The sequence below is a fragment of the Daktulosphaira vitifoliae genome, unplaced genomic scaffold (genome assembly GCF_025091365.1).
Source record: "Daktulosphaira vitifoliae isolate Bord-2020 unplaced genomic scaffold, ASM2509136v1 Scaffold_3, whole genome shotgun sequence".
Lineage (NCBI taxonomy): Eukaryota > Metazoa > Arthropoda > Insecta > Hemiptera > Phylloxeridae > Daktulosphaira > Daktulosphaira vitifoliae.
The window spans coordinates 27,085,338-27,098,279 of record NW_026099574.1 but is presented as its reverse complement, the minus strand read 5'-3'; the positions used below and the strand labels follow the sequence as shown (position 1 = coordinate 27,098,279).

Genomic DNA, 12,942 nt, shown 5'->3' with positions numbered 1-12,942 from the left:
AAAAAAAAATTTGTCCCGACGACCTATCTTCTATGCGCAAATGGCTACCGTATTCAAAAATATGCTATTTTTCTATTAAAATTCTAGGTTTTGTATTTTATTTTATTTTAAAATATCTTATTAGGAGAATATATTGACTTTCATGAATATTATATAATTTAATTGACATAGAATAAAGTTCATAAGACATAAGAAATTAAACTTATTAAATTTTTTTTACTTTTTTAAAGTCGAAAAAGTAATTTTTAAATTTGAGTTAGCTTAAATAGCCAATTTTTTAGATTCGATGCGAATTTTTTAAATGTAAATACTAATTTTTGATAATATTAAAACTTAGAAGTGATAGAAAAATTGCAGATTTGAAAACATCGCGAAAAGTTGATTTAAAATGGTATATTTTTGTTACTGATGAAAGTTCCTTGTAGTTCAATGCATTTATTTATAGTAACAAACAGTTTTTATTGAAATTTATTGTATCAAGCCCTTTAAATTTTTATACACGTAAAAATAAAGCAAAATACAACTTCTTTATTATTTTTATAATTTCTCCGTTTAAATTACAATATTAAATTATTGAATATCAATTTCATACTAAATTTAATAATTATAATTAGTATTTATTCATATATTATATTTTAAAATCAAAGAACTACTAATTAGGATATAATCAAAGAAATAAGAGTTGATGTTGCTTTTGGAATAATCCACCAAATTTTTTAAATGAAACACTATCTACAGATTTGCATCGAAGCGTTTCTTATGATAGTGATTTTAATCACTGTCAAATATCATCTATACTAGTCCCATCTATGCCTTGTCTACACTGTGCCTCGACCCCACTGTGCTTGGTTTTTTTAAATAAAATACATTACAAAATTAAACCATATTTCTTTTAATTACTTGATAATTCTATAAAAATAATATATAGTTTATGTATATCGAAATGTTCACAGATATTTTTTAGTTTTTTATTAAAAAAACTTGACAAATAGTATTGTCATCAAAACTTTTGTTTGCTATAATGTTTTATAACTTTTTGTTTGATAATATCAAGATGTATAATATATTTTTATTAATCAGACAAATATTATTTTTCCTCGTACTATTATAAATTACATACAACTATAATTTATTGCAAAGGGAGCTTTCGAGTGGGCTATGTACAAATGTAACAAATGTTCTTCCATAAATATGACACGGCGCCTATCAAAATAGTAATATTTTCGTTGTGACCAAGTTTGCTTTTTCTTTAGCTCATAAACTTTAATCCTACTTTAATGAATAAAGGAGCAAAATTGCTGATGAAAGTAGGATTGAGGTTTATGAACTACAGAAAAAGCTAACTTGTCCACAACTAAGATAGGCGGCAGACTTTTTAAGGGGAGGTGTTTTATACGTAATTTTCACGAACCACTAAAAAATTAGATCGGGTAACTGCCGCCCTGCTACAAATGAAACTTTCCTAATTTAAAATAGCTATAATTAAGAGCTAAAATTTTTATCATGTATTCTAAGCTCCTAGAGTTTAATCTATGTTTTAAATTTTAAAAGTAAATCTTAAAAGAAAACAAAGACATGGTGGTTAGAAAAACCGACCTAATTGTTTTGTGTAATGATACACTGGCATTGCTAAAACTGGCGCACTATGGTGCGATCTGATATATTATATAAATTACATTTAAATAATGATTGATTGAATTGTAATTAGTGATGGATAATACGGAGGGATCCAGGGGATCTATAACCTTCCTAGACAACAATATTTTACATTGTTTAATACGTAAGATTAATTGATACGTATTTCTAGTAAATATCATTCTTTTAGGGCCCCTTTTGGAAAATATTTTTCCATCGCCTCTGACTTAAATGAATTGATTGTTTATTAATGTTATCAGTCGTTTCAGAAGAAGTAATGGCATAATTTCCCCTGAATACTGTAATACTAGTTTCCAGGGTAATCCAAAGATATTCACGGAGAAAAAAATAGGTTAATTGAAAAATAACATTCATAATAAACCTGAAAAACCAATAACATTAATTTATAATATATTTTCACTTATTTTTATTTTTACTAGTTAGCATGTTATGTGCCGCTATAGAAATATTCATTATAGTATAGTTTATTAGATAATGCAATCGCTATTTATTATGACCATTGACTAACAATCGAAGTAGAAGTTGTAAAATAAAAGAAGTTTTATATTTTTAAATTTTAAAAGAACTTTTAGAAATTTAATTAATACAATGTTTTTTATAATATCATTTATTAAATAAAGCATGTAAATAATTATTTTTGATTTTAAATTAATTTTTTTTTACAAGACGTATAATTTTAAATAATTCAAAAATTGAATGATTAAAATGATACATACTTTTTACTATACTTCTCCTTTCTAGACCTATTTTTTAATAAATTTTATAAATTTGTTTTTAAGACGAGACAATACTTCATACTATCCATTGTTATATTATTTATTAATTATATGAATTATGATGATTAAAAATTTAAAATAAGTTGTGTTTTAAAATTAAACATTTTTTTTTATAGGGCAACTCAGAAAATCTTCCTAAACCTAGAATACAATTTAAAGGAAACGAAGGTGTAAGTATTGATTTTTTTAGTTATTTTTCTATGTACAATTTGTTTAAAAAATGATGAAGTTTTTATTTTACTTGAGATATTATTGTACTATTTCTTGCTTATGACATATAAAATATATTTATGTGAAATTTTTTTTTTTTTTTTTGTAATACTGATTTAGGTTAAAAATTAAAAATTTTCTATTTCTATTATATAAAATAATAGCTCATTAACTAAATCATATTGTGATTTAATTATTAAACTGTATAGAGTTAGAAATTGTTTTATTTATTCATTTTAAAGTATTGAATCATATTATTGCATTAAATAAAAATTATCTGATCATATTGTACACATTGGTGATAATAGTTTATTGTGAAATTGAAATAATTTTTCCTGTAATATTGATGTAAATTTTGCTCTAAATGAAATTTTACACAATAAATTTTTATCTAATCTTCCTCCGCATTGTATTAACATTTAGGTACTATTAATGTTAGGGGAATTTGAATACCCTCTATCTGTAAATAAACCTCAATTTTCTGATAAAAATTTTTTTTTTTTTTTTTTTTAATTTATTTGTATAAAATTTTTGGTTATACATTGACAAAATATTAAAATAATTGGGTTTTTATTTTAAAAATGTGTGTAATTAATTTTTAACAAATAAAAATTAAAAGATAGACCATTAAAAATAATTGATTTTATTACTATTCCTCTAAATAAATTAACTCATAGGAGAAAAACATTTATGTTGATGTACAGGCCTGAACTTTTTAAATAAAAATATAGATATATAAATAATTCTAAAATATATGCTTCCGAAATTATACATGATCTATAATTTTAATTTAATTATTTATTACTTTTTTCAGCAATTATGTGTACCCAGTATATCAAAAAATTATACATTTGACTTTAGTTTATCCAATACAACAGATGTTGCTGGACCTCGCAGCAGTTTTGAATGTATTCGACAAAACACATCAAGGTAAAAATAATACATTTTATTAATTTTACATTAATTAATCTATTTTTAATCATTAGCTGTATAATTTAATTATTATGACATTCTTATAGATCATTGGAGTATGTTGGTACTTTAAATAGACGTATGCGAATATTAGCAAATGAAGATGTATATGAAGCTACTAGACATAGAATGGTTGCTGTAGAAGAATTACATAAAAAATCATGGTGCTTACAAATTTTTTATTATTAATCCATGAAATAATATATAAATAAAACGTTTTTACTTACAGTACACGAGAAATTGAACTCGATAGTAAATCTGCTCTGAGCCGAAAAATTAGAAGAAATCCTGCCCAAATAAGAGCCAATCGTCATAATAATAATAATAATAATAATAATAATTCAAATACAAATAATATAAATAATACACTAAATCACGTTCCAAAACCTATAATTTCAAAACCTATACCTCCACACATAGCATCATCACCTGTTAGCCATGCATCTGATATCAGCAAAAAACCATTACGAGACAGAATTATTCATCTTTTAGCATTAAGACCTTACAAAAAACCAGAATTAATTAGTGTATTAAATAGAGGTATGTAAATATAATTAAAAAAAAAAAATTTTGCTTCGAGATTTATTTATGGTTATTTATTACATAGAGTTAACAATTTTGAGACACTCATTTTCTCAGAAACTGTTGAAATGTTTATATTTTCATTATGAGAAAAAATATTTATTTTAAAAGCTACAATTTAATACAGAATGATTCTTTTATCACTAACCACATAGTTAATCAAATAATAATAATATTGTTAACTTAATTTTAGCTTCCATGTGAAGCTGAGAAGGTATTAATTTTATCATGATGTGTTTTTTTCTGTTACCACTTTTTCTTAGCTCTCACTGGACCGATTTTGATAAAAAATATGTCAAAAGATCACAAATTATATGTAATTGAAGACATTACCTTTAAAATTGAAAAAAATATCCTCATTTACCATAAATGGGGGAAATTTCCAAAAAAATTACAATTTTTAAAATCGGTAAATTTCGTTATTTTTTTTCTTTTAAACTATCATAATTTTTTCAAAAATTAACAAATAAACTTAATTTATTTTTATATTGAAACCTTTGATATTTGACTTTCATTTGATATCATTTTTTTGAAAATTTAACACAACCTGCTCACTGGGGGGGTTTGAAAATGGCAACTTTTTTACGAAAATTAACTTTTTCAACTTAACTTTTGAAATTATTCCGGAAATACTGCGTCTTTTAAATATATATCAAATTAAAGCTTATGTCATGTACTATAAAATGAAGAAAAAAAATTTGTCTGATTTATCTTCTATGTGCAAATATCTGCCATAGTTAAAAACATGCTATTTTTGTGTTAAAATTTCTGATTTTCAATTTTATATTTTCAAATTTGAATTGCTATAACTTTTAGAGAAATGTATGAATCACTACAAATTTTATTGTTTCTAAATATATTATATTTACCTCTTTCATTTAACATACATTTTATTTAAATTGGATAATTTCCCTTTATACAGGGGGCATTCAAAACTTGAAACATACGTATAAAAAGTAGAACTTTTTCAACTTAACTTTTGAAAATGTTCCGTAAATACTGCATTCTTTAAACATATGCCAAATTAAAGATTACAGTAAATACTATAAGTTCATACAAAAATTTGTTCCGACATCTTTTCTTCTATAGGATAATGGCTGTTGAATTTAATGAAAAATGTAATTTTTATGTAAAAATCACTGTTTAACATGAAATATTTTAATACTTAATACTGCCGTAACTTTTTGAAAAATGAACAAATTAAAAATTTTTTTTTTTATTGAAATCTTAGATATTTTCATTTTTGGTTTAAGTTTAAAAACGCAGATGTTCTGTAACAGTTTCAAAAATAAAATGAAAAAAAAAATTTAAAGTGTGAGTAGTTTTTTTTAAATCCTTCCTTATGTTTTTTTAAATAAGCATACTAAAAATAAAGCTTATAGACCCTAGTATGTTGTATTAAAATTTCATACAAATCCTGCTTTTTAATATAAAGTTTCTACACTTATAAAATGCAGAAAAAAATTATGATTTTTGCTCTTTTTGATGGATGCTGAATTATGAGATATTTTTTTAATTTTTGAAGGTAGTATCTCCGGCCAGGTTCACATCAAAACTAAAATGAAATACTGTTCAATTTAAGATTTTTTTAATGTCTTAATTAAATACATATATATATTTCAATAATATGTTTTATATAAGTATATTGATTATTTAGAAAACAAACTCTAAATATTAAACAAATAATAAGGTAGAAATTTTGTTGAAAATCTTATTATTTATTATAATTTTTGTAAACCATTAAAATTATTAAACTATGTAATATCCAAAAACAAACATCAAAAATGTATTATATTCAGTTAAATTGCTATTTATCAATAAATTATTATGACTTAGTTATGTTTTTATAATATGTGCTTTAATTTTTTAGATGGTTTAAAAGATAAAGATAGAACTCAAATTATGTCAGTTCTTAGTCAAGTAGCTCAACCTAAAGATAATGTTTATTATCTTTTAAGGCATATTTGGAATGATGTTCAAGAAGACTGGCCTTTTTATTCTGGTCAAGATCATATTGTTTTAAAACGGTTAATATATACATAAAATAGATTTAAAAATTTTTCTCTATATTGTTCTTTTTTATTTAGGAGGAAACCTCAAAATTTAACTCCTCCGGGTTTAAGTGATACTGGCAGTTCTGGAAGCAGTGAACAATCACCTAGTAGCACTGTTCCCAGTAGTCCTCCTAATAATCTGCATGGTAATAAACGGCCTGGTTATTACAATGGAGCTGATGGTTTCCAAACCAAAAGAATGCGGATCTCGCATTTCAAACCGCCTTTACCCGAAAAAAAATTATCCTCAAATAGTCCTCCCCCAATTGTTTCTAGCACCCAGTCAAATTTACGGTCTCCTACACATGCTCCAGTCCAAACTATACCAAAATATATCCAGTAAGAAAACTTAATATTATTTTCTAAATAAAAATTCATTCTGTATAAGTATAATGTTATGTAATTGTTTAAAAATATTTAGAGATTTTGTAAGAATCACCAATAAGGATCAAAAGAAACAATATAAATCTGAATTTATGAAATGTCATAAAGAATATAAACATTTAGCTGAAATAATGGACCCTGTACGCAATAAGTTTGCAAAGTTAAAAGATAAAATGTTATTATATCCCAAAGGTTCAAATGAATATAAAGTAATTTTCATTCATATATTAATTAGCATTCAATATTTTAGAAAAATATTTATAGTTGATTTTTTTCAACAGATTTTAGAAAACCAAATATTACAAGAATATAATGAAAGAAAACATGATGATAAATATCAAGCAGCTAAAGCACGGTTTGATTATTTACATAATAAGTTATCACATATCAAAGATCTTGTACATGATTATGATAAACACAATCCAGTGTTAATTAGAACTGCAACACCTGATTCTTCTTGTTTGTGAGCAATCAATTATAGATAATAAATTTCTTTTGAATAAAATGTATAAATATTCTACTTTATGAAATTTTCTATAAAAATGTTTAATGGAACAGCACAAAAAAGATAGGAAATAGTGGCAATTAAAAAAATTGAAATACTCATTAAGTTCTATGTCAATGCATTTACCTCAATTTTTTTTTATACATGTTGATTATTTACTGATTTTTTCTAATAGGAAATTTCTCTCTACACATTGAATGTTAATAATTGTGTGTTAGAATTTGGTACTTAATATTGTAAGAAATTTAATATATCTAAAAAAAATGTTTATTAGTAATTATATGTTGATGTTTCTATCAATATTGTTTCATGAAAGAAGTACTTGCCATCTGTAGAATGAACTCAAATGTCATTGAAAAATATAATTGTTAAATGTGCTTATAAGTTATTTTAAATTCATTTATATGATATAAACTTGTGATTTAATTTAAAATTGTATGTATCCTAATGTTTATATATCTAAATACATAAACTTTCTTATTTCATATAAAATGACATCACAGAAATAAAGTTTACCAAATTTCTATATCTTCATTCTCAACAATGGGTATTGCTTATAGCATGTTATGTATTTAAGGGAAATGAATGATGACAACTATTACATGTAAATTCCAATTATTTAAATGTTTTGTTACAATCTAGTTATTAGTTAAAATAAATATTTAAAGTGTATATGTATGTTTTTAAGTTCATCATGTTTAATGATTCTGCAATTAAAAATAATTTATTAATATAAAGAGTATTGAATTTCATTAATATATTCTGATTAATCAAATATCATAGGATTATGAAAAAGTTTATAAAATATAAATTTTTTTAACTGATGGATGTAATAAAACATTTAAATATTTTATAGTGAACATAAAATTTGCACAATAATTATATTAATGCATTAATAACATAAACCCTTTTTAGTCGGGGACTAAAATTTTATTTGACACTGTGATATCTAGAATGTTTTGTCCTAAATAAAATTGTTTGAAGACTGAAATTTGGACCATATAACCATATATTTTTTATGATAATTTATTATTAATGTTGATAATTTTTAAACAGTAATATTAATGTTCAGCAAAAATAACAATGTACTTATAAAATTTCAAATAGTTCATCTAAATTGATAGGCCAGAAATATGTTTCTATAAACTTCTTAATTTTTTCAGTTTTATTAACTACTTATAAACTTCAAATTATTTAACCTTAATAATATTTAAATTATTAATTGTTTTAAAATTTAGCAGTAAATAAATTATACCTCGTTATACTTTTGTTGATGCTGATCCTAATATTCTATTTTAAAACTATATCAATTAAACTAAAAGCAATATTAAAATTTTACCAGTAATTTGACTTTTAGAAAAGTGCCATACAAGGTTATATCTTGTCGAGCTTTAAAAACAATAAATATATGTGGTTATGGTCTATTTACCATTAAATTATATGTCTGTAATCCTTTCAGTTTCTTTTTTCCCCATAAAAACTTTTTACTTCAAATGAAAACGTTGTTTAATTGTAAAATTGTACAAAATTATTTTACCTACTATGGTTTATTAGTTGTAAATTTTTATTCAACATTACATTATATCATTACATAAATTTATACTTAATAAAAAGATAAGTTCTTAATATAGCGTATGCATTTAATTATTTAAATAAAAGTGAACAAATAAATTTGTTTTGGAGAAAACGCTTACTATTTTTTATTTTTCTCTATTTGATCAAATAAAATTTAAAATTAAATTACCAAAATTGATTTTCCTATGAATTATTGATATTTTTTGAGTAATATTCTAATGTTCTCGGTGTTCTGTATTTTAAAGCCATATTTAAAGCATCTCGACCTTCTTCTATTCTGTAATCCATTATTTTATCAGAGACCAAAAACTGAATAATATTAGCCATCAAATTAATTTTTGATATTTTTTTCATGAGTTTCTTTTTCTTTCTAAAAAATGAATAATTTATAAAATACATCAAAAGAAAGAGTCACAGATAAAATAATGAAAAAAGTATTATATTAATGAAAGACTATTAACTTCAATGATTATATAGGTGTTCTGCAAATAAGAAAACTGGTTTCTATTGTTATTATTTATAACAATTGACCTATTTCCTTATTTTTTAAATACCTGTGTAAATTAGAGTACTATATAATTTTTTTTTTTTCAATGAAATAAAAAGAAATATTAATATTTTACAATAATTGTATAGTGGTATAACTTAAAATTAATTTGGTGGGAAAAGCTAAATATTTTTTTTTTATTTTCTGTGTTTAAGGTGGCTCTAGTGTTGCTTGGTTTAAATTTGAATTTAGGAAAATAATTGATTACCATTAAATTTCATAACTTAAACTGACTATATAAATCCTTCAAGAATGTCATTAACGTGTAAAATATTTTATAGAAAATTAGACTCAATATAAACACTACGAAGAATATTTAATGCACATTTTACTGCAATATGTTTTGTTTGTTAGTCTATTAATCCCATGACACGGTACCGTGTTTCCCTCAACTGCACATCACGTTATCAACCTAAATGAAAGTGTATCGGGATCTGAATCATAAGTGCACGGTGGTCTAGACGCCTTGGGTTGCGGGTTCTAATCCCGTATCATGCCTCTTTTTTTCACATGATTTCCGGTACACTTTCTATAACCGGCTGTCAATCCCCGGCGGCCGTGTTACTCTAAAAATATTTTTTTTAAACCTTAGTTAACATGCCTGTTAACACATAAGTACTCAGGAAAGAATAAAAAAATTAGCTATTCTAAACTTTCATTTTAAGTAAAAAATCACCAAAAAAATTATTTTGTAAAATCTTTCTCTCATTTCTAACTTAATAAGCAACCTAGGTATGTCACTACTATCTATCTGTTCATAGAATTTTTTTTTATATCACTTCAAGGGCCATAGAGCCCTCTCCTAAAGAAGAAGGTTTCTTAACCATTTATATTTCGGGAATGATGGTTAGAGGCTGTTACTGGAGAGAGGGAGGCGACTCTAATTACCAAACTGATCTCTCGTTCAGCAAATAAAGCCGTCTGTGACCGAGTTTCGAACCTGAGGCAGTGCACGTCAAGCACTGATGCGTTATCGACTCGGTAACAGACCCTGTTCATAATAATACTTTAATCATATAACAAATGCAAAATAATAAAACTGAAAACATATTTTTAAAAATTATTTTTCTGTATTATATAGTGAAAAATGTTTTTTTGTAACCTATATAACTAACAAAAATAATGTATATAAAAACTTGAATATATTTTTTAAGATTACTATAGAATTAGAGCACTTTTAGAAATGGTTAAACTAAAAACTTCAAAGTAATTAAAAATTGTTTACCCAATCTTAAAGAAGTTTTCATTTTAATGTTGATAGAAAAAATATATACTAACTTTTCATTGTCAATCTGGTCAATCTTTATGGAATCTGATAAAGTCATACCATACAATAGGTTAGTATATACTAGCAAAGAGTTTATATATGATGTAAAACTTGAGTAACAGTCCTTTGTAGAATTTTGAATTTCTTGGGTTGTTTCAACCATGCATTGTACTTTTTCTTTTAAAATTCTACAAAAGTAATACATTTATGATAGTAAAATGATTGTAAAATTATAATTTTCTTTTTAAATAGATACTTTAAAAAATGAGGATCTGAGTCACTTTCTTTCAAAGTTGTTCTAGCACGGGTAGCATACATATTCATTGAATAAAGTCCATAAGTAAAGGCATAATTCAAAAGGTACAAATCTAACATAACATATGACTGTAAATCGTTAGTTGCATCACTCATTTCTTTTGAATCCTTTTTGTGGAAATTGCTACCTATAAAGTTAAAGTAATATATAAATACTAGACTTTGCCTAACTGGGGCTCCGCCCCTCACTCAGTGCCCTGATTCTAGAGGAGTACAAGACTACACCGAGCATGATATGTGTTTTGTATAAAAAGTATAACTCCAAAAGCAATTTACCAGAAAAGTAATCACACTTGTAAATTAAATGATAATTAAAAAAATAATAATTTGACTATAAAATACTTAGCAGTATTCACAATTATAAATCATAATAATCTATTAATTAATATTCAAAACTTAATATTCATATGCTAAAAAATTTTCTTATCTTCAAAAATAATTTTCTTAGAATAATGTTGTCATGCTCTTTTATTAAGAAAAATTTTTTAAAAATCTCACATCATTAAGTAATGTTTCTAGTATTGTCTAATTTTTCAATGTTTTATTATATAATAATTAATCAAGAATAGCATTGTTAAAATTATATTTTTCATAACATCATGCACTATTTTTAAGCATACAACTAGTGAAATAACGAGGGAAAGCGTGTGGTAGATTCTCTTGCAATATCATCTACTTAAAAAATTTTGATTAATAATGTAGCAAAAATTTTATTTTGACAATTGTGGCCTTACGCTAGAGAAAATGAAATGTTGTCTAAAAGACAACATACAACATAATAAGGGGAAATTAAAGAGAGTTTAAGTATCCAATAACTCAGAAATAAAATATTCTGAGTAAAAAATATATTAAAAGTAATAAAAAGCATTTTTAGCACCACAATTTTTTTTTTTAATTTACATCTAAATTTCAAAATTAAGGAATGCATACAAGATAAAACTAAAGAATACTTTTTTTTATAGACACTAAAATTTTCATCACAAAATATATTTTTACCCATTATAAAAACTTTATTTATTAACTAAAAATTGATAATATAAATATTTTTTATCATAGACGAAACAATGTTAATTACCAATTAGAAATTAAATATTAGACATTTATATTATAATCGTCTCTACAAAATCAGGCATATAGTAGGATGGATTTTGTGAAAAGTCTTCATTAGCCTATTTTGTACTTCATTTTTATTATTTTTTAACAAGTTGACAAATATAAAGAATACTAATAACTATTGTTACATCCCTTACAAAACAGTTCTAAATCCTCCCAAGTACATAAATATATATAAACTAATCTAGAGAATCTAACTTCTGCATAGATTCAATCAAAACAACTATTTTAATTATTTTACTTACCAACATCATACTTTACACGTAGTAAAATGTATCTAGATTTTAATACATCAAGTACATGAACGACTCTATCGATTTCTTCGGTTATTTCATCCATATGAAATACTTGGTATTTTGTTACTAAAGTATAAACTTTATATATTATAAATATATAATTTTTATATAGCTATTAAATAAACACGAGTTAATTAATAAATGTTCACTTTTCACATTAATATAATTTATTCTGAACGGTTATACAATATTTCAAAAATAGAGATAAAGCTATCAATGAACATGATAAAAACATTTATTTATTCCATTGAACAATATCACAGAATAATATTAATAGGTAATATTACTACAGATAAGATAAGACTTTATCTTATCTGTGATATTTCTTTATGATTTATTCTGTGATAATATTATTTATCACCGTTAACATATAAACGTTTGGGTTAAAATCATGATTATGGATAGAATTCTAACTATAATTATGATAATTGATGCCTTTAATCACAGACTAACGAATGATTTGGTAATGTGACCGCTCAAATTGTTAATATGTAATGAATTGTAATGTAATTTCAATAAAAAAATTTTCCACTGTGGATTACTGTTACATTGCATCACGAACTAAAGTAAAATATCATACCGTTGCATGTAACATATTAAATACTGATTACTTGATATAATACTAAAGCATCGTTATGTGGAACATAGTTTTTATTAATTTTATAGTTGATTGATATGAATTTCAAAACA

At 24.0% G+C, this 12,942-nt stretch overlaps 2 protein-coding genes across 2 annotated transcripts in view; one reads left to right on the top strand and one right to left on the bottom strand.

The window, feature by feature from the left end:
• The window catches only part of LOC126903313 (RNA polymerase II elongation factor ELL2), a 16,123-nt gene extending 8,969 nt beyond the window's left edge, over positions 1-7,154 (top strand). The window contains exons 2-9 of the mRNA XM_050681445.1: positions 2,549-2,602; positions 3,457-3,572; positions 3,662-3,778; positions 3,844-4,154; positions 6,067-6,223; positions 6,284-6,589; positions 6,672-6,843; positions 6,916-7,154. Of these exons, the coding sequence (XP_050537402.1) occupies positions 2,549-2,602; positions 3,457-3,572; positions 3,662-3,778; positions 3,844-4,154; positions 6,067-6,223; positions 6,284-6,589; positions 6,672-6,843; positions 6,916-7,101 (1,419 nt within the window). The 3' untranslated portion in view covers positions 7,102-7,154. The remainder of the gene's footprint in view (positions 1-2,548; positions 2,603-3,456; positions 3,573-3,661; positions 3,779-3,843; positions 4,155-6,066; positions 6,224-6,283; positions 6,590-6,671; positions 6,844-6,915) is intronic.
• Positions 7,155-8,759: 1,605 nt separating this feature from the next.
• Positions 8,760-12,440, bottom strand: LOC126903324 (uncharacterized). The gene is made up of 4 exons (XM_050681469.1): positions 12,202-12,440; positions 10,785-10,971; positions 10,540-10,716; positions 8,760-9,084 (listed from the first exon to the last, which is right to left on the bottom strand). Exons 1-4 carry the CDS (start codon positions 12,293-12,295, stop codon positions 8,898-8,900), a joined length of 645 nt encoding a protein of 214 aa, XP_050537426.1. The 5' UTR covers positions 12,296-12,440; the 3' UTR covers positions 8,760-8,897.
• Between the last annotated feature and the right edge of the window lie 502 nt (positions 12,441-12,942).

Excerpts from the sequence above, each read along its gene's own strand:
- LOC126903324 (XM_050681469.1), bottom strand. The coding sequence starts at position 12,295 with ATGGATGAAATAACCGAAGAAATCGATAGAGTCGTTCATGTACTTGAT. Across the intron at positions 10,972-12,201 it reads ACGTGTAAAGTATGATGTTG|GTAGCAATTTCCACAAAAAG; the intron begins GTAAGTAAAATA and ends TTAACTTTATAG. Across the intron at positions 9,085-10,539 it reads GACCAGATTGACAATGAAAA|AAAGAAAAAGAAACTCATGA; the intron begins GTTAGTATATAT and ends TTCATTTTTTAG.